The sequence below is a fragment of the Sitophilus oryzae genome, unplaced genomic scaffold (genome assembly GCF_002938485.1).
Source record: "Sitophilus oryzae breed Bouriz unplaced genomic scaffold, Soryzae_2.0 scaffold_1639_pilon_pilon, whole genome shotgun sequence".
Taxonomy (NCBI): domain Eukaryota; kingdom Metazoa; phylum Arthropoda; class Insecta; order Coleoptera; family Curculionidae; genus Sitophilus; species Sitophilus oryzae.
The window spans coordinates 875,080-895,013 of record NW_022146324.1 but is presented as its reverse complement, the minus strand read 5'-3'; the positions used below and the strand labels follow the sequence as shown (position 1 = coordinate 895,013).

At 33.9% G+C, this 19,934-nt stretch overlaps 1 protein-coding gene across 4 annotated transcripts in view; it reads left to right on the top strand.

Moving 5' to 3' along the window:
* Positions 1-19,934, top strand: part of LOC115880644 (ATP-dependent translocase ABCB1) — an 80,568-nt gene that overhangs the window by 38,604 nt on the left and 22,030 nt on the right. For all 4 annotated transcript variants that reach the window (XM_030897924.1, XM_030897922.1, XM_030897923.1 and 1 more), the window contains exons 5-10: positions 1,681-1,781; positions 1,852-2,023; positions 5,266-5,390; positions 5,474-5,660; positions 7,375-7,599; positions 18,095-18,220. In XM_030897924.1, coding sequence (XP_030753784.1) covers positions 1,681-1,781; positions 1,852-2,023; positions 5,266-5,390; positions 5,474-5,660; positions 7,375-7,599; positions 18,095-18,220 — 936 coding nt within the window. The remainder of the gene's footprint in view (positions 1-1,680; positions 1,782-1,851; positions 2,024-5,265; positions 5,391-5,473; positions 5,661-7,374; positions 7,600-18,094; positions 18,221-19,934) is intronic.

Below are 19,934 nucleotides of genomic sequence, written 5' to 3'. Positions count from 1 at the left end.
CTCTCAATCTTTCTTTGCGTTAAAGAACTTCCAGCTCTTTGCAAAGTTGGTCGATGCCCGATGTCGCTGATGTTGGCTTCTGCTACTTTTTCTAGTCCCTCCAAAAAAACTTGCTCTGAAGTTTTAAAGCATTGGCATTCCAGTGGCAGACAGTCGCACAGCAGATGCTCTATGGTTTCTTCTTCCCCTCCTCATTCTCGGCATTAGTCGTCGTTGAAAGTCTTCCATCTCACGAGGTTTACCCCCATGGGGCAGTTTCCAGTGATGACACCTACAATTATGCATATTACTAGGTTCTTTTTTTGCTCTAGTAGTTGTTTTTCTTTTTGTTATTTACCACCGGCCACAGTCTTCCAGCTCTAGCGCAGTCTTTACAGTATTGACATGTCTCTTATTGCTTGGCCTTGATGGTAACACCTATAGCTTCCGTCAGTGTGGTGATCGTCACAAGTAGTGGGTCATCTGCCACGGTCTCTCCTCTGGTCCCCTCTCTGGCGAGTCTGTCCGCGTTTTGGTTTGGTTGGATTACCACTACATTGCTGTGGCCTGGCAGCACAGAGGAGTGGCCCCGCCTTAACGCAGCCAGGACAATGCTTCTCGGCAGTCCATCACAGTTTTTGATTTCACTGATTGCAGGGTGATGCTTTTTAAAGCGCCCAAGCTGTCAGAGTATATCACGATTTCTCCTGTTGGTCTATCAGCGATTTTCCCTCGTATACAAACGGCTGCTTTCTTTATAGCGTAAGCCTCTGCTTGTAGAACATTACAGTCACCCGATAGCCTTAAAAAACGTCGTATGTCTAGTTTCTCTGGGAAGATACCATATCTGTGCCCCCGAAGTTACAGAAGCATCTGTGTAGACTGCTATCTCTTGAGTGTTCGTTACTCGGTTGTTTTCCCATTCTTCTCTTGTCGGGATGCGAATCTCGGTGGTTCCACAGATTGGATTCCCTTAATCTTAGGGCACCCTTAGCAGCCAGATCTTTCACGAGCCAGTCGATTGATTTCAAGTCCAAAATTACTTCTAGCGCAGCTTGCGCTATGTTGTTTCTTGCTCCAGTTGTACCTAGAGCTGCTAATTGCTGTACTTTTGTAAGGTTTTTTCTATTAGTCTCTTTAAGTACCGCTTTCCACCATATTAGTGGTCATTTCCTTCCAAACACTTTCTTACATGCATAGAATGCATTTATTCCCTTTATTTATTCTTTCCTCCGTATTTCTTTTCCAAAAAACTTCTGTTTAAGATTAAAATTAAATTCATAAATTTTAAAGACAATAAGAACAGAGATAATGGTCCTATTCAGTACGATGTATAAAGTGCCAAAGCAGCCACTCTTGTAATAGTTTAATTTCTCCAGCAATTATTTTATATCTATACACTTTTTTTTAAAATGCACAAAGCAGTTAACAAGAAAATTAAATTATAACTGATTATAATTCATTATTCATAATTACATTAGATATTTCAGATGTCTGCTCCATATTAATTTGCGAGTTCTATACAAATTGAGATTGAGTTGTAGAAATATTATGATTTATTTATTTACACCCTTTATAATTACATACTGAACATTACCTTAGCCCTAAATATTCAAAAGAATGTATGGTCTTTCAAGCAACAACTAAACTAACAAATGAACAAACCAAGCCAAAGTACTAAATTTCAACATTCTTTGTTAGATTCTACGAGTACGTTCCAACTATGTAGAAAAATTACTAAACAAAGATGTTCCATGGTTCGACGTTCACCAATCTGGAGATTTCGCTAGTAGAATGGCCGAGTAAGAAAATGTTTACCAATAATTTTATAATTATAAATACTAAATATAATTTTTTTATGGATTTTGACAGTGATTTGAGCAAATTCGAAGACGGAATCGGTGAAAAAGTCCCTTTGTTCCTTATACTGCAAGCAACGTTCGTAGCATCCCTGGTCATAGCTCTGACGAGGGGTTGGGAACTGGCACTTATTTGTTTGACGTCACTTCCGCTCTCTCTTATAGCAGTTGGCCTTATATTTTTCGTAAGTATAAAAAATTACTGTAGAGTCAAGTGGTGTAAAAATAAGACACGCCATATTTAGGTAAAAAATGAGACATACAAATAAAACTACTGAAAACTTATATTCGGTCAGTTTTCTTATTAGGAACATTTAACAATAATTGTTAACAGATCATTCCCATAATTTGTTTAATCTTTGTGCGATAAATCGCGGAAAAACTGAAATTACAAACCCATTGTCTCGTTTTGAGGTTTAAAACTTTTGAAAATGACTACCAAACTTTTATCGGGTGACATCAGTATGAAGTAAGCATTCGACTCATGTCGTCGCGTGCGTAGGTAGGTTACGGTATATGATCTAGAAAGAGATCTAGAAAGGCATGTCCGTTTAAATTAAGTCATGTTGGTATGAGAAGCTATTTTTGGAGGGGTAAATTTGAGACATAACGGGGGTAATAATGAGACAAGGTAGGAGTAAATATAAGACAACTGAATAGCATGTATATTTTTAAATTTTAGTCACAACTCAAAACTAACAAAAACAAATTAAAGAAACCAAACAGGTGTACAGAAAAAGATCTTAAAAATGCTGCAAAGTTAGTCAACAGTAAAGCTTTTAATATTGATCAAAACTATAGTTACTGAAATAAATATTGTTTTAAAGAAAGACATTGTTGTTTACAATTAACACCATCAAATTTGCAAGGTGGGACATTTAGAACTGCCGAGATGTTTGCTCTTTCAATAGATTTCGAGAAATATTTAGTTTATTAATTGGTATATCTGTATTTTTCTTCATTTTTTATTTAATATAATTGTTTTAAACTTTCAGTTCATAAATGTTTTGCGGCGGTGTAATTTTACTGAATTTAGATTTGAATTAGAGGTAGGTGTTCTTTATTAGTTTAGATTTTTTTTTATTTAAGTTCTACTAATAGAAAAGATTAATTTCTATGCCTAAGTTTTATCCTTCTACTCTCATCTTCAGCAACTGGCAATTAATATAAACGACAGCAGGGATTTAAACGTGCATTTTGTGACTCATATTTAACCCAGCATATCTCATTTTTAGACTTTTTATGGGTGAAATATGAGACACACTTTTCTGCATACTGACTTTTTTAAGGGTACTTTTAGTATATTTAACTTTCACGTTACCACCAAATGTCTTTTATAAAAGAAATACTTTTATATTTTAATGGTTGTATCTAAGAAAAAAACTAACAGTTTAGAAAAATGTCTCATTTTTACACCACTATATGTTTATATACGGTCAGTATATAAACATATACATATTATAGGTAGGGGAGTACATTAACTACGTAAGAAAATAATCAAGAGATTAGGGACATATTAGGGAGTCAAGCCGAATATCACGGCAAATATCACGCAATTTTTTTAAAAATAGTGTAAAAATATGAGAAAATCAGATTAAAATTTAAAGTAAAACACGACTCTAGAGACTAAAACATGTCGAAATATGACACAATAATTCTTCTGTATATTAAAATTCATAAATAGATGTAAAGTTATCTAGTATTGATTCGAAAAAAAAATTATTATCGAAAATATGGTCCCCGATTCTTTATTGGTTGAAAAATTATGGCGCGCAGTTTAAATTTATCGAAACAAATTTCACCAGTAGAAAAAAGAGGAGAAGGGGATAAAAAAACTCTTCTCATAATTAATGAGCCTATAATCTACATATACCTATAAGATGCTAATGTTTATCTGTGTCGTCTCTCTACTGAAGTAACGACTTGCTCTAGAAAGTTGCTTTTTTTTACTAAAAGATAGCTAATTGGCTCTTCTAAAAACTGTCGTCGCCGGATTTTTATGTTTTTCATTTAATTTAAAAAAATAAAAAGTATTTTTTTTTCGTGGGTGATGTCGTGGCGGATGCGCCAGGCTTCAACTAGTAACTTTATACTGATTTAATTAATTATACTGATTTAGATTAAAATGGAGTTTATTACCTTATTAACATTAATTCAACTTTATATCTAAACTAAAACTTACTATACTAAAAAATTGAATTTTACATTATGAGATTTACAATAGATTAAACAAAAAATATTCGTCTTCCAGAAATATCGACAGCATATTCTGCAGATAAAAATAAGTGAAAAAGTTCGTATAAATGTATGTCCAAAAAATGAGATACAGGGTGTAGAAGGGGGACTTTTTATTTTTTATATTAATCATAAATTTTTCATGAAAAAGTGATGATAAAAGAGTTTCTGTTCAAATTTATGATTTTAGTCTAGTAACTATTTCGTCAACATGTTTAATTTATGTCAATGATTTATGTCAGGTATTGATAATTTCGATTCCAAATATCCCACCATTACTCGTAGCGATTTTTACCAAGAGACCTTTTTTACGTAAAAAACTTCATACATGTATATTTTTTTACTCATTAGTTTTATACATAGGTGCGGACGAAAACTTATTACTCTTAAAACCAGTTAAAAATATGCAGGTGGCTCGCTCTACAAGTAGGAGTTATATTGACATCAAAATCAAATATCTCATGTCAAAAAACATCCATACACCAATTTTTATCCAAATATTGACATCACTTCAGAAATTATTTGGAAAAAATCGAAATAAAAATGAAATTTCTACACCCTGTATCTCCGAAACTAAGCATTTTAGGACACACATTTATACGAACATTTTTACTTATTTTTATCTAGAGAAGATGCTGCCGAAATTTCCGGAATAATAGTTTGGACCACCCTCTATAAATCATACTTTTAATATGACATGTAGGTAATTCAGATTCAAATGATTGAAATCTTTGTTTTTCCACAAACTTTATCAGTAAATGAAAGCTCAACTGAATGACAACTTAATCACGTTTTTCCACTTTCTCTATCTTTTTCCGCTTGGAAAGCCATCTTTTCACGAACCATAACCTCACGAGGAAGTAGTTACGCTTGTAATCTAGTTCGTTTCTACTTCATATCCTTTAGCTGTTAAGCGGTAAACTAAATAAATAGTCTACGTACCAAGCAGTTAAACTAACTATGAATGAACTTGCACAATTTTCGCAATAATAATAAGCGACTAGGCGAATTAACATAAAAATGTAAATTGTCAAACGCCATTGATTTTCATAAACAGAAACATAATTACGTAAGTTATTGCTTACTGTGTGTAAGCTATTCAATCAGCAGCTCAGATAAATAGATTAACATCAAGTTCACAAAATATATGTTATTAAAGTATTTCCAATTTTTATCTTACTTTTCTCTTTAGTTGTCTACAAAATTATCTAAAAACGAACTGGATGCCTACGCCTCGGCAGGATCAATAGCCGAAGAAGTTTTAACATCAATACGTACAGTGGTGGCCTTTGGAGGACAACTTTTAGAAAAGAAAAGGTTTGATTTGGTTTGATGACTAGCTGATTTTTGTAAATAATTTTCTTATAAACTCACAACTAACAGATAGTTTTATTGAACAGGTACGATGATAACTTAGATATCGCGAAAAAGAACAACATTAAAAGATCGTTTTTCGAGGCGCTGGGTTTCGCAGTACTTTGGTTCTTTATCTACGCCAGTTATGGGTTAGCCTTTTGGTACGGTGTTGGGCTGGTACTAAGTGACGATCCACGGTACAGCAGTTACAATGCCGGAAACATGATCACGGTAAGTATTCTTCAGCAACTTCTTTATTTCTGAGTGTTGTGCATTTTATAAAACTTAAAACATTTCTTAAACATTTTAAAACTTAAAAAAAAGGAAATAAATGAGAAGGAATGTTTTTGAGAAGAATAAGATCTTATGATATGAAAACTGATTGCCTTGGGCCTTATTATTTGATTCTTTATTATACAGGGTCCGGTAATACTGCGTCGGACATCTGTAGCTCCTAATAAAAAAGTTAGGAATTTTGTTTAAGTGCAAACCTAGACTATACCGGGTGCGTCTCAAAAGTGGTTCACCCCTATAACTTTTTTATTTTTTTAGATAAAAAAACGATATTTGGTATGTTAGTATATGACATAAATTAGAATTAATTGACGTATTCAATTGTTTTCGGTCACTTCCTGTTTCACCGGAAATGACTACCACTTTTGATTTTTAAATGGCACCCGCTGTATTTTTTTACTTTATTCGATAGAAAACGACACTCTGAATCGAATGACATATCATATGTCAACTTTTGACATATTCGCTCAAAAACAAATTGTATTTTAAATTTCAATCTAGAGTCTCATGGTTTTGTTGAAAACACTAATTTTTAATCAAGGAGCCTTGGAAACATAGATTTGATCGTTTAATGTTCTTAGTGCCTTATCTGGTCGGTTTAAAGATGTCCGAATCGTATTTTTAATCATATCTCAATCTTTTCAAATGGAACGAGGGTGGCTCATTAATTAATATGGTACCACACACTTGGTATTTCGAGTCAAATTGTTGTTATGAACCGCATATTATACTTTCAAATAAACCATATGCGAAAATGTCAAAAGTTGACAGATGATATATCATTCTATTCAGAGTGTCATTTTCTATCGAATGAAGTAAAAAAATACGAAGGTGTCATTTAAAAATCAAAAGTTATGTATAGTCATTTCCTGTAAAACAGGAAGTCACCGAAAACAATTGAATATGTCAATTAATCCTAATTTATGTCATATACTAACATACCAAATGTCGTTGTTTTATCTGAAAAAGTAAAAAAGTTATAGGGGTGAGCCACTTTTGAGACGCACCCGGTAATGTTAGGATGTATTTCAGAAAAATATTTTAGCTTCTACAGGGTGGCTCAAAAAAATGTGAGTGGATCGGGATGATTTTTTTTAAATGGAACATCATGTATATTAATGCATTTTTCGCTTTCTTTTTGATCACTTTACATAATCCTATGATATTATTAAATATGTTTTGGTAGTTTCAAAGATATTAATAAATAAATAAAAAAAAATTCAGCCTTTTGTAAAAAACTTAAAATATAAGAATTGTCCTGAAATCAAAACTATATCAGGTGTTTACTTTAGTGAGTCTGTACTTACTTTGCTACAAATATCTAATCTTAAACCCTACAGGATGTTCAAAATTCTATGCCACACTTTCAAAGATATAAAAAAGTTTTTCATCGTTTTTTTTAATAGAAAAAAAATTAACACTTTTTGTATTTAAAATATTTCAAATTTTTTAACGGTTTTGCGGATATTCGTGATATTATATTATGAGGTTTTCAATAACAGTAGTTTTTTATCAAAGTCACCCAATGAAAGAGCATGATTGCGCAAAAGTCATGCGTCGTGCAACAAATATGTTCTTTTTGCACTAGTTTACTAATTTGCACTGCACAAATAACTATTATAGGCGTATAATAATAAAAGTGCATTCTTAGGTATTTTTCAGTGTTATGGCTGGCAGTATGAGCTTTGGAGTGGCTTCGCCGTTCATAGAAGCTTTTTCGATGGCTAAAGCTGCGGGTGGTAAAGTTTTCCATATTATCGACGGTTTACCGAAAATTAATTTATCCAAAAACAACGGAGAAAAACTACCTCAAGTGCGTGGAAATATTAAATTTCAAGATGTCAATTTCCATTATCCCTCTAGAAAAGATGTACCAGTAAGTATGGAATGTTTAAATAAATATTAATAAAGATCTAGAGATCTATTCTAATCTTTGAATAAAAAGATTAAGAAAAAGGATTAAATGTTATCTTGTAGTTATGTAGTTATTAAAAAAAATGATGCACGTAAGTCAAATTGAGGCATCCTAATTATTTTTAGTAAGTAGTAAGTGAAAGCGAAAATGCAAGAAAAAAAATATATAGTTCATATCAAATAAACTTTTAGTCACGTGATTAAGCTTGGCCGGCACAGCGTTGCCCACTCCTACATATTTTCTTTTAATCAAAATATTTTAGGAAACAAAAATAAATTAATTATAAATATATAAACAGTTATTATTTACATCAACAAAACGCACTTCATATTAACAGCACTTAAGGGATGTAAAGGGCCATTACTACCGCTTTACCGTTCAAAATACTCTAATATAGTTGCGATGAGCTTTTATGACAATTAATATATCTTGTACAGGGTGGTCGAAATTGGTCTGTTTTAACAGATTACAGTTGAGGGTTGGAACCTTTGGTGTTAAACAGCAAAATAAAAACACTAAATCACCACAATACACCAAAACACTTTTACTTTTACACTGGACGCGCGTTTGATGCTTTGACATCTGCTGATGATGCTAACATGGTTAGCGAAACGCGCGTCCAGTGTAAAAGTAAAAGTGTTTTGGTGTATTGTGGTGATTTAGTGTTTTTATTTTGCTGTTTTAACAGAGAAAACCTATTTCCTGACTAGATAGAGCAAAACCGATATAGATGTCATGGGCTCGATTTCTGAGATATGTTTAATGGCGTAAACCGCCTCTTGATATTTTTACTGCCAACTGAGATACGGGGTCTTTTTGAATTTTTTACCATTTGGAAAATTTCCCATAACTATTGTATTTCGCGGAATAATAAAATTCTGTAAAAACGTTTTTAAGGCACTTTTGTAAGCACAATCCAGTGGCGTAGTCAGTTTTTTTCTATACATGCTCTTTTTGTCAGATATAATAAAATATATAATTTTTTAAATGGAAATCATAGTTGGCTATGAACTTAAAAAAATACTGGCGTTTAACCCTTTCCAACGATATAAAGCTACGTGTATTTATTTCTAAGAATGAGAGAAATATTAGGTTTTTTATGTATTTGTATCGCAGCGGGCCTTGATTTTGTGTTGACCTAGTTGCCTAATTATTTTTTATCACAATTTAATATTCTAAATTATTATTTATCTGCATAATTAAAAACTTTTGAAAAGGTAAATCAACATTCTATATTAGTATTACCAATTACAATTAAAACGCCAGTGTTACAACTGAACTATTAAATGGAGAATTTAGAGAGAATTGGATTGGAACAAGGGGCACATATCTTGGCCTGCTAGGTCCTGTGATTTAACTCCTTTCGACATTTTTATGGGGGTAAATTAAAAGACCTTATATAGGAAGACCTTATGGGAAGAACCATTGGGACGAGAGAAGAATTGCAGAAGGCTACTACGCAAGCTTTTGGACTTATTAAACCAGTTCGCCTAATAAATCGTATAACTCTGTGCGCAAAAGATGTTTATTGTGTATTAAACAAGGAGGTGCTCAATTTGAACATCTTTGATTTTTTTAAAGAACTATATTCGTCACTCAAAAAATTCGTTTTTTTAGTTCTGTCCTTTGTTTATTGTATCGATTTCAGTTGTAATTACTCTTACTAATAATTACAATTACTAGTAATAATAGAATGTTAATTCACCTTTTCAAAAGTCTTTAATTATGCAGATAAATAATAATGTAGAATATTAAATTGTGATAAAAAGTAATTAGGCAAATAAGTCAAATCAAAATCAAAGCTCGCTTCGGTATAAAGATAAAAACCCTAATATTTCTCTCATTCTTAGAAATAGATACCCATAACTTTATATCGCTGGAAAGGGTTAAACACCAGCATTTTTTTAAGTACATAGCCAACTACGATTTCCATTTAAAAAATTATATTTTTTATTATTTCTGACAAAAAGAGCAAGCATAGAAAAAAACTGACTACGCCACTGGATTGTGCTTAAAAAAGTGCCTTAAGATCGTTATTACAGAATTTTATTATTCCGCGAAATAAAAAACATATAGGCAATTTTTAAAATGGTAAAAAATTCAAAAAGACCCCGTATCTCTGTTGGCAGTGAAAATATCAACAGGTGGTTTACGCCATTAAACGTATCTCAGAAATCAAGCCCATAACATCTATGTCGGTTTTGCTCTATCTAGTCAGGAAATAGGTTTTCTCTGTTAAAACAGACTAATTTCGACCACCCTGTACACTTCGCACTAAAAGAGGTTCTAAATAGAATACTGTTCGAATATTGTTCCTAGTAATAGTCTAAGAGCTGGCTACATAAAAAACCTTATCATCGTTACATGGCTAATTTTTTGTGTGAAGTATCCTCTTGTGTAGCCATTATGAAATAGTCGTGTCTGCCAGCGCGATCCCGGGGCTTAAAGCGGGGGCGGCCAATCGAAAGGGAGAAATTTTGACACTAAAAGTATTATAAGATACATGAGTTATAATTGCCAAAATAGCTTTTATTTATTATTAAGAAACGTGGAAAATTGTTGGCAGATATTTTTCTAGTCGCTAAAATGACGACAGACAACGCGAAAGAGGCATGAAATTTTAAAAATTATTAAAAATTAAATTTGAAGAATGAAAAAAATTATGGCATATTTGCATGCCGATTGGTGAAATGTCATATGTATTTATTTTAAAAGCCGTATGCAAAAGGGCAGACAAAAAGATCGTGGCTCAATCGCTCAATCAGCTGCAGACAGTTATCAAAAGCGCGATATTACTTTAGCGCTTTATTCAGGGAACGCTGGCCGCCTCATCCATTTAAGTATAGATAAATTATATAATATACGATTATATTATAAATATATTTTTTTTATTATTTCAATAACAACCAACCAAACCAAACCAACCGACATGCATGTATGCGATGATTTTCTTTTGTCAAAATTCTATGCCTCTTTCGCGTTGTCTGCCGGCATTTCAGCCACGAGAAAAATGTCTGTAAACAATTTTATACGTTTCCTAATAATAAATAAAAGCTATTTGGCAATTATAACTCGTGTACCTTATAATATTTTTAGTGTCAAAATTTCATCCTTTCGATTGACCGGGGCTTTAAGCCCCGGGATCGCGCTGGCAGACATGACTATTTCATAATGGCTACACAAAAGGTTACTTCACACAAAAAATTAGCCATGTAACGATGATAAGGTTTTTTATGTAGCCAGCTATCGGTCTATAAAAATGTTTAAGCTTAAAGTATCACAACACACATTCGCAGCAGAGATACCACCTGAATCCCCAGCGGAAAATTTAAATTCCACTTAGACAACTCAGAGCCGAATATTCCATTGTTGGCAACAATAAATTTAAAAATTGCACCCTCGATTACATAACTAAAAGTTTAATTGGTATCGAATATAATTAGTTAATTCTAATTGAATTTCATAAATGATCAATTTACTATACGTAACGTATTTATTATAGTAATAATTATTTTATAAAAATTTCCAAATTTAAAAAAAAAAATGTGGGGTAGAAATATACTACCCCTAAAAATTATTACAGTTATTTAAGGCTCACCCTGTATATATTATATGCACTTACCAGTGAAAAGTAATTCTATTATTCCCCTCGATTTTTGACCAAGATGTACAGGGTGGGTCAAATTCGACGCTTTTAAATGGAAACACCCTTTTCTGTAGGAGATAGACAAAAACTAATATCGGAGCTCAATTTTTGTCAAAAACAAAATGGTGAAAACCGCATATCGATATCTGTTACCGTTTCGGAGTTACGGGGTGTTTTTCAAAAATATGCATTTTTAACAAATCGCTGTAACTTTTTTGCTATGGGAAATTTTGTATTTTTATGAAAACATTTCCAAAGCACCTTTTTACGTAGAATTTAATGGTTTAAGTATAATTTTTTTAAAATTAATAATTTAAGAATTATCAACAGAAGATTTGATTTTTTATATGGGACACCCTGTATATTTTTCCTTTATTGAAAAGAATTTAAAATTACCTTTCCAAAAATATAACACAGTTGATATTTTGCTCGATTCCTCTTCGAGATATAGAGTATATAAAAATTCGCCCGCTTTAAATAAGTAGGCTTTGAACGACACCGGCTATAATGCAAAAAAATTCTAGCTGTGAGCATCAATTAAAACGAAAATAATATTTGCTATGAGAGATGCAGAATTTTATAACAATTTAAAATATATTTAACCAATATCAACACATTTAAACTATATCTAATAACAATAAAAATAAATAGCAAATCAAGACATGAGTTTTTGCTACAGGTGTTCGACATATCGACCGTCTTCTGTTATGGGCAGACGGGGCAGTTTTTGAACATTTCTCGCGGTATTCATTAATTCAGTAGGGGTGAAAGATACCCTCTCATAACTGCTAAGTATTTTTAATTTATGTCTAGATTATACGGAAGAATAAGGGACCTTTATTCTTCTGCAAATATATCCATAGGATTAGATCCATGCGTACTAAGTCAGGCGGCCTCGACGGCCCACGGCTGAGATTTTGGTTAGCTATCCAATTACTCTTGAAATTGGCTGCGAAAATTTGCTGATAACTTCAGCGTTCAGAGATGATGCGTCGTCTTGGTGGAAAAATATGTTTTCGAGTTCCATTAAAGGCATATCATCAATAAGGGGTCCAAAACCTACTAGTTAAAAGTGGCGAGCTTTTAAAAATTCTGTATTTCGAAGGGGATTATAACAAAATATCAAGTGTGCTATATTTTTGAAAAGGTAATTTTAAATTCTCTTCAGTTAATTAAAAATATATAGGGTGTCCCAAAAAAAACAATTTTTCTGTTGATAACTCTTAAATTATTAATTTTAAAAAAATTATACTTAAACCATTAAATTCTACGTAAAAAGGTGCTTTGGAAATGTCTTCATAGAAATACAAAATTTTTCATAGCAAAAAAGTTACAGCGATTTGTTAACAATGCTCATTTTTGAAAAACACCCCGTAACTCCGAAACGGTAACAGATGTTGATGTGCGGATTTCACCATCATGTTTTTGATGAAAATTGAGCTCCAGACACCGATATTAGTTTTCGTCTATCTCCTATAGAAAAGGGTGTTTCCATTTAAAAGCGTCGAATTTGACCCACCCTGTACAGTTGCTGCAGCTGCACTGAATGAAACTGTAAAAAAAATCATAAATAAATAGTCTTTTTCGATAAATCGCAATATCACTTGTAATTTAAGTTCTGACACAATTTCTTTTTGCTTCTAGATTATGATATACAGGGTTGTTCATCACATACGACACGGAGTATTGTAGCTAAACAATTAGATTTTACAAATTTTAAGTTTTGGGTTCGTTGAAGGACTATTAGAGCTACAATTTAGAAATAATTTTACAAGATACAGAGTGTCCCAAATAAGTAAAAAATGCTATAGTTATATTTTTTTAAATGGAACACCCTGTATATTATTCTATTTTTAGATTCTACGATTGAAATAAAGGTAAATTTTATTAAGGTTTATCACACTTAAACCATACCGTTTTTGAAATATTTTCAATTTTGTGAAATTGAAGTAACAATTTTAAGGCTTCATTTCTCCAAGGGTATCAAAGTTTTTAATACTAAATATTTACTGAAGTTTATTTATTGATCAGTTATTGTGTTGCAATAATAAAAATTATACTAATACAATTTGATAAACAATTAAATTGTGCATCTGATTCTCATAAAATATATAGGATGTTCCATTTAAATTAAACAAGTTATTGCCGTTTAAAGCTAGTAATTATTTAAAATAAAATTTTAGACACTCTGTATAAGGTAGTATAATTTTTATTATTGCAACACAATAACTGATCAATAAATAAACTTCAGTAAATATTTAGTATTAAAAACTTTCATACCCTTGGAGAAATGAAGCCTTAAAATTTTGACTGCAATTTCACAAAATTGATTATTTCAAAAACGGTAAGGTTTAAGTGTAATAAACCTTTATCAAATTTAGCTTTATTTTAATCGTAGAAACTAAAAATGTAATAATATACAGGGTGTTCCATTTAAAAAAATACAACTTTGATATTTTTTATTTATTTGGGACACTCTGTATCTTTTAGAAATATTTTTAAATTGCAGCTCTAATAGTCCTTCAACGAACCCAAAACTTACAATTTGTAAAAATCTAATCGTTTAGCTACAATACTCCGTGTCGTATGTGGTGAACAACCCTGTATAAACTCTAAATAACTACCAGTTGTGGAATAAAAAATAACATTAGATAAGCTCAGTAAAGACAAACAAATCCACAAAATTTCAAATCATATTCAAATGTTTCAATTGAAACGTCAAACAGAAATGTCAAAAATGGGCACCTACGATGTCGATTCCGTCTACCATGCATGAATACATGAATAGTACCGTATGATCGAAAGAAAACGGTGTCCAGTTGCCTTGGAAATGAACCTCGATGCCGTTCCCCATATAATTTTACATATAAAATAACAACGATCTTCAATGCATAGCCATCGCTGACGCTGTTTTTTTTCGATCATTTGGTATTCCTTCCCTAATATTTTTATTCAAAGATTCTAATGGATTTTATTTTGACACAATGTCAAGTGTAAGAGATATATCTAATATATTGTTACGGATTCCGTGGGTCCACTATTTAAACTCACGATAAAATACTTAACGAATTTATTTGTTTCACTCTGTACACACAACTTGTACTATTTACAACACAACTTATGCAACTACTATTACTCTAACGGTATTTCGCGGTATTTTCAAACTTCAGACTATCTTCAGACTTTAGACTTCAAACTTGTCCAACTGTCAAAGCGCGGGCCTTATATACCCCCTGGCGGTTGTTTCTAGATTTTTCTAAAGAATTCTATAATTTTCTTTACTTTCTGGCGAATGCGCCATGTTCCTCAATGCACGCCGCGACTATTCAGCAGTACGCAGTTATGCAACCAGTAATACACCTTGACATTGCCCCCTTCTCAAATTTGATCGTCCCGGATCAAGGTTTCCTGTCTGGTATCTCTTCAATCGATCCAGATGAAATACTTTCATCTTACTTCTAGGGCTGCGTTGAATCCGGTACACAACATCATTTATTCTCTTGATGACTGTATAAGGACCTTCCCATGCTGGAGTTAACTTTGGGGACCTTCCTTTCTTGCGCTGTGGGTTATACAACCATACCCTATCGTCCTGTTGAAATCCCGTAGAATTAGCTCTCAGGTCGTAACGAGCTTTCATCCGGTCACTGGCTAGCGTAATCTTACTTCTCACGGCCTTATGAATTCCCAATAATCTTTCCTTCCTAACGATTCTTTCGAACGACAGTCCAACGTTATCTTGTTCCATTTTTCCTCCAGATCGAGTACTTGGTCCTTGTCTAGCTGCGCTAATCTTACAACGTTGACACCATTTCTTAACATCTTCACAATAATCCACCCAGTAAAAACGGTCTCTCAGCTTGCTCAGGGTCTTGTTTACCCCAAGATGGGCTCCAGTTTTACCACCATGAATTTCTTCTAATACCTGGGTAACTTTCTTCCTTGGTACCAGTAACTGAGTTGTTACTGTCCTGCCATCCGCACTTTCCCACGTGCGCTTTAACAATCCATTCTCAATCACCAGTGAATTCCACTGAGCCCAGAGAGCTTTTTCTGCCACGGTGGTCTCTCGCCATTACCTTCCTTGAGCCGTAGTATTGCTCCGATGTCTGGATCTTCCATTTGATCTTTCCTCAATTGTATCGTCGTCCATTGTTCGTCAGTTCTCAGTTTAAAATTCTTTACTCTGATAGTGCTTTCGCTATGTTGCATTTTCTTGCCCAAGGTAGCTCGTCGTCGATCCGGTTCGTTGTCGATAATTTGTACCCGTCCTACACGGCACCCAATGGTTTTCTCTAGTTTCCCGAACACAGTCTTCTTGGTATCACCAGGTATCATCACAATTTTTGATGATCTTTCTTCCATATTTCCTGGTCTCTTCTCTTTAGATACAGAAAATTCCTCATTTCCGATTTTCAGGATGTTTCTATGGTGATCAAACGAAAAACCATGTTGACTGATCACATCCATACCCATGATAAAATCATCTTCAATGTCTGCCACTAAAACGCTATGCCGAAACTTCAAATTCCCTAACTCCAATTCCATGAAAGCCTCTCCCCGTACAACGGCCATTTCCCCCGTAACTGTACGTAAATACACTCTTCTTCTAAGAGGCATCATCTTCAATCCTTGCACTGAGTTAGTCCGCACCAACGATACCATAGCGCCTGTGTCCACAGTCATTCGAATTCTTCTACCATTGACCTTCCCGTTGATCACCAAACTATCAGCGGTTTTTCCTAGACTCCTAACGGAAAACATCCTAGGGACTCCGTTTTCTTCAGCCAATACTCGCTCATTAGTGTTGATTTCCTGGTGCCTATGTTCTCTCGATGGTAAACGGAATCGCATTTGGACGCGGCAATCCCGTTTGATGTGGCCATTCCTGCCACATCTATAGCAACTTATGTCCTGGGATCTTCCGATGTGCCGATGTTCTCTGGATGGTGAATGGAATTGCATTTGGATGCGACAATCCCGTTTGATGTGGCCATTCCTGCCGCATCCATAGCACCTCATATCCTGGAATCTTCTTTGGTTCTCTGTCTGGGTGTTGTTGACTCCCTTGTTTATTAGTAGCTCACATAGTTTGTCGAATTTTCTACACATCTCCTCCAAACTTCTGTGGGTACTCTCGGGCTGTTCCTCTACCGTTACCGATCTTATCTTCGGTCTAGGGATGGCGCTAAAAGCAGCTTCGATTTCCAGCGCCCTGACCAGTGCTTCGCTGCTGGTAGAAAATCGGGATATTTGCAGCGCCCTCTGTAATTCGTTGTCCCTCAGTCCACTGATAAAGCACTGAGCAGCGAGTTCCTCCCTAAATCCTTCCGGTGCTTCAGGATACGCTAGGTGTACCAGCCGACGTAAGTCTGCTTCCAAATTCCTGCAGACTCTCTCCGGACCTCTGCAGGCGTGTCTTGATCTGGGCCTGGTAAAGTTGGCGTCGATGTTGGTCGCCATATCTTCTGTCCAATGCAGCAACTAATGTTTCGTATTCCTGCTGTTGGGCTGCAGGAATAGTTTGTAGCAATTCCAGGGCAGGGCCACGCAGCGCGATGACGAGTGCCGCTGCTTTCTCCTGGTCAGTCCGTCCGTTGGCAGCGGCGGCTGCTTCAAACTGACGGTGGTACATTGTCCATGTCGTTTGTCCATCGTAGGTCGGGGCCTTAAGGTTCGCTGTTCGTTGAACGCCAGGTGTTCTTACTTGTGCCTTGGTCTTCTGTAGGTCCATCTCTAATTTTTCCATTTTCTGCTGAAGGCGTTCCTCAAGATCTTCTACGGCTTCTTGAAGGTGATTTTCCTGCCGTTTTCCAGGTCTTCAAAATTCTTCTGTAGTCGAAATTCCTGATTTTCCAAAGTTCTCTTAAGACGGTCCTGATCTTCTTGTCTTTCCCTGTGACGTCGCTCCTCCACACGAATTTCCAAATTTCCTAATATTTTCTCAAGCCGGTCCTGTTCTACTTGTTTGTCTTGTTGTCGTTGTATTTTTAAATCTTCGAAAATTTGCTCAAGCCGGTCCTGTTCTTCTTGTTTGTCTTGTTGTCGTTGAATTTTTAAATCTTCGAAAATGTTCTCAAGCCGGTCCTGTTCTTGTTGACGTCGTAATTTTTCCTCTTCCTTTTCTCTTTCTAATCGGGCTCGCTCTTCTTCTCGTTCTTTACGGAGCCTTTCTTGATCTTCTGCTTTTTCTTTTCGCAGCCTCTCTTGTTCTTCTGCCTTTTCTCTTCTCATATTCTCCATAAAATCGCCCAATAGTTTGCTTACTTCCTCCATTTTCTTCGCTTGTTCCCTTGTACCAACCATTAACATACTCTAATCCGGTCTAAAAATCTTCCAATCCACTTAATTTCTTCTTAAAATCCTCTTGAATCCCACTTCTGACACCAATTCTTACGGATTCCGTAGGTCCACTCTTTAAACTCACGATAAAATACTTAACGAATTTATTTGTTTCACTCTGTACACACAACTTATACTATTTACAACACAACTTATGCAACTACTATTACTCTAACGGTATTTCGCGGTATTTTCAAACTTCAGACTTCAGACTATCTTCAGACTTTAGACTTCAAACTTGTCCAACTGTCAAAGCGCGGGCCTTATATACCCCCTGGCGGTTGTTTCTAGATTTTTCTAAAGAATTCTATAATTTTCTTTACTTTCTGGCGAATGCGCCAAGTTCCTCAATGCACGCCGCGACTATTCAGCAGTACGCAGTTATGCAACCAGTAATACACCTTGACAATATTGTGAAATAGATGTCTAACTTTCTTTAACATTATTTATTTGTTTCTTCTGTTTTAGATTCTTCAAGGAATTAATATTGAAATTAATCCTGGAGAAACAGTAGCCCTAGTAGGCAGTTCTGGATGTGGAAAATCAACAGTTCTGCAGTTAATTCAACGATTCTATGATCCCTTATCTGGAAAGGTATATATCAATCAACATAAAACATGTAGTAATCGAACATATTAAAAAAAATTCAAAGATTTCAATCAAAATTGACCATAAGGCCGCGTGTAAAATGTTCTTAGAATATGCACAGTGTCCTATTTTCGTGTGTTTTCCAGGGTTTCTCTTTTATGAGTAGACATACAAGATGTGTTTTTTATTTCACTTTGCTATTTTTTATGAAACTAAAAATGCTATACGTAGATTAATACTGGCCCTCTTAGTTTCTGAAATACAGGGCAAATTTGAAATTGTTGTATTTTTTGACTCCCCTCGTATCTCGACTATCTTATCGGTAAGGTACTAACTGGCACAGTTTTTACCTTTTCGATATGTTATGACAAAGATACGAAAGGGGTCAAAATGTGCAACATTTTAAAATTCGTCCGGTGTTTCAAAATGCTGGGGCAAATATGTGTGTAGCATCTTTAGATTCATAAAAAAGTAACAGACTGATATGTGTGTATATACTACCTCATCTTTGTATCTCTAATCATAAACCAGAAACCCCAAAAAGACACAAAAATGGAACACCCTGTACAGGGTGAGTCAACGATAGAGTAAAGTCCATTATCTCATTTGTTTCGAGGTTTACAAAAAAATATTAAATATAAAAGTTATAGAGATGGTTAAGATACACATTTTAAAATTATTATACAGTATACAGGGTGCTTCAAAAAAGTGTGGCGAATATAACATATGTTTTTTTAAACGTAACACCCTATTTTTTATTTTATTTTTAGATTCTGCGTAAAATTCCATAACTTTTTAATGCATAATGTTATATACCTAAAATTAATAGTTTTTGTTATACTTAAATTTGTTTAAACAAATGTAAGATTGCAGTGGGTTAAAAAATTGTCAATGCTGGCATTGACTCTGAAGTTGGACAACTAAAATTTGGTAGGAGTATTTTATAAAGATATAGAAAAAGACCTATGTAAAGATATTTTAATTAGATGTTACAGGGTGTTCAAAATATATTTAAGAATTTCAACTACTTAAAATTACGGAATTTCAATTTTTTTAAATTGTACACCCTATATATTATCATTTTTTCTGATAGATTTTACCAAACTCTTCAATTTTTATTTAGATGTCATATACCTATTTTTATTAGTTTGCGATTTATTCCATTTTTTTTCTATTTTTACCCATATTTTTAATACAATTGCGATATAACATCATAGTTACCATGACAAAAGTAATAATTATCACAATTTCATGTCTGTTAAGCAAGTTAAGAACAAAATTTGAATTTTGGTTTAATTTGTTGTAATAAGTATAAATGATAGAGATAATAGATTTTCAGAAATTAATTAGTCAATTGAATTACAGGACAAGCTTAGAAAACCACATGTTTTGGTTCGGTACTATATATTATATAGTACTTTGCTAACTACTATAAGGATAGATGTATGTATATTATCTAGAAAACATCTTCAGTGTGTAATGGGACGGTTTCGCGGCAGTAGTAATATTGGCTTTACCAAATGAATTATAAACCAGAATTACTACGAGAAAAACTTTACTGTATGTCGAAGAAAATTCATATATCAGCAGTCTTCAGCAATTACGTAATCTAGTATTATCCTAATCTGTGGCTATTCGCCCCGACGAAAATCCCAAGTGTCATCTTTCATAATATAGAAATACACCAAGAAATTCACTACTGCGATTTAGTTTATTTGAG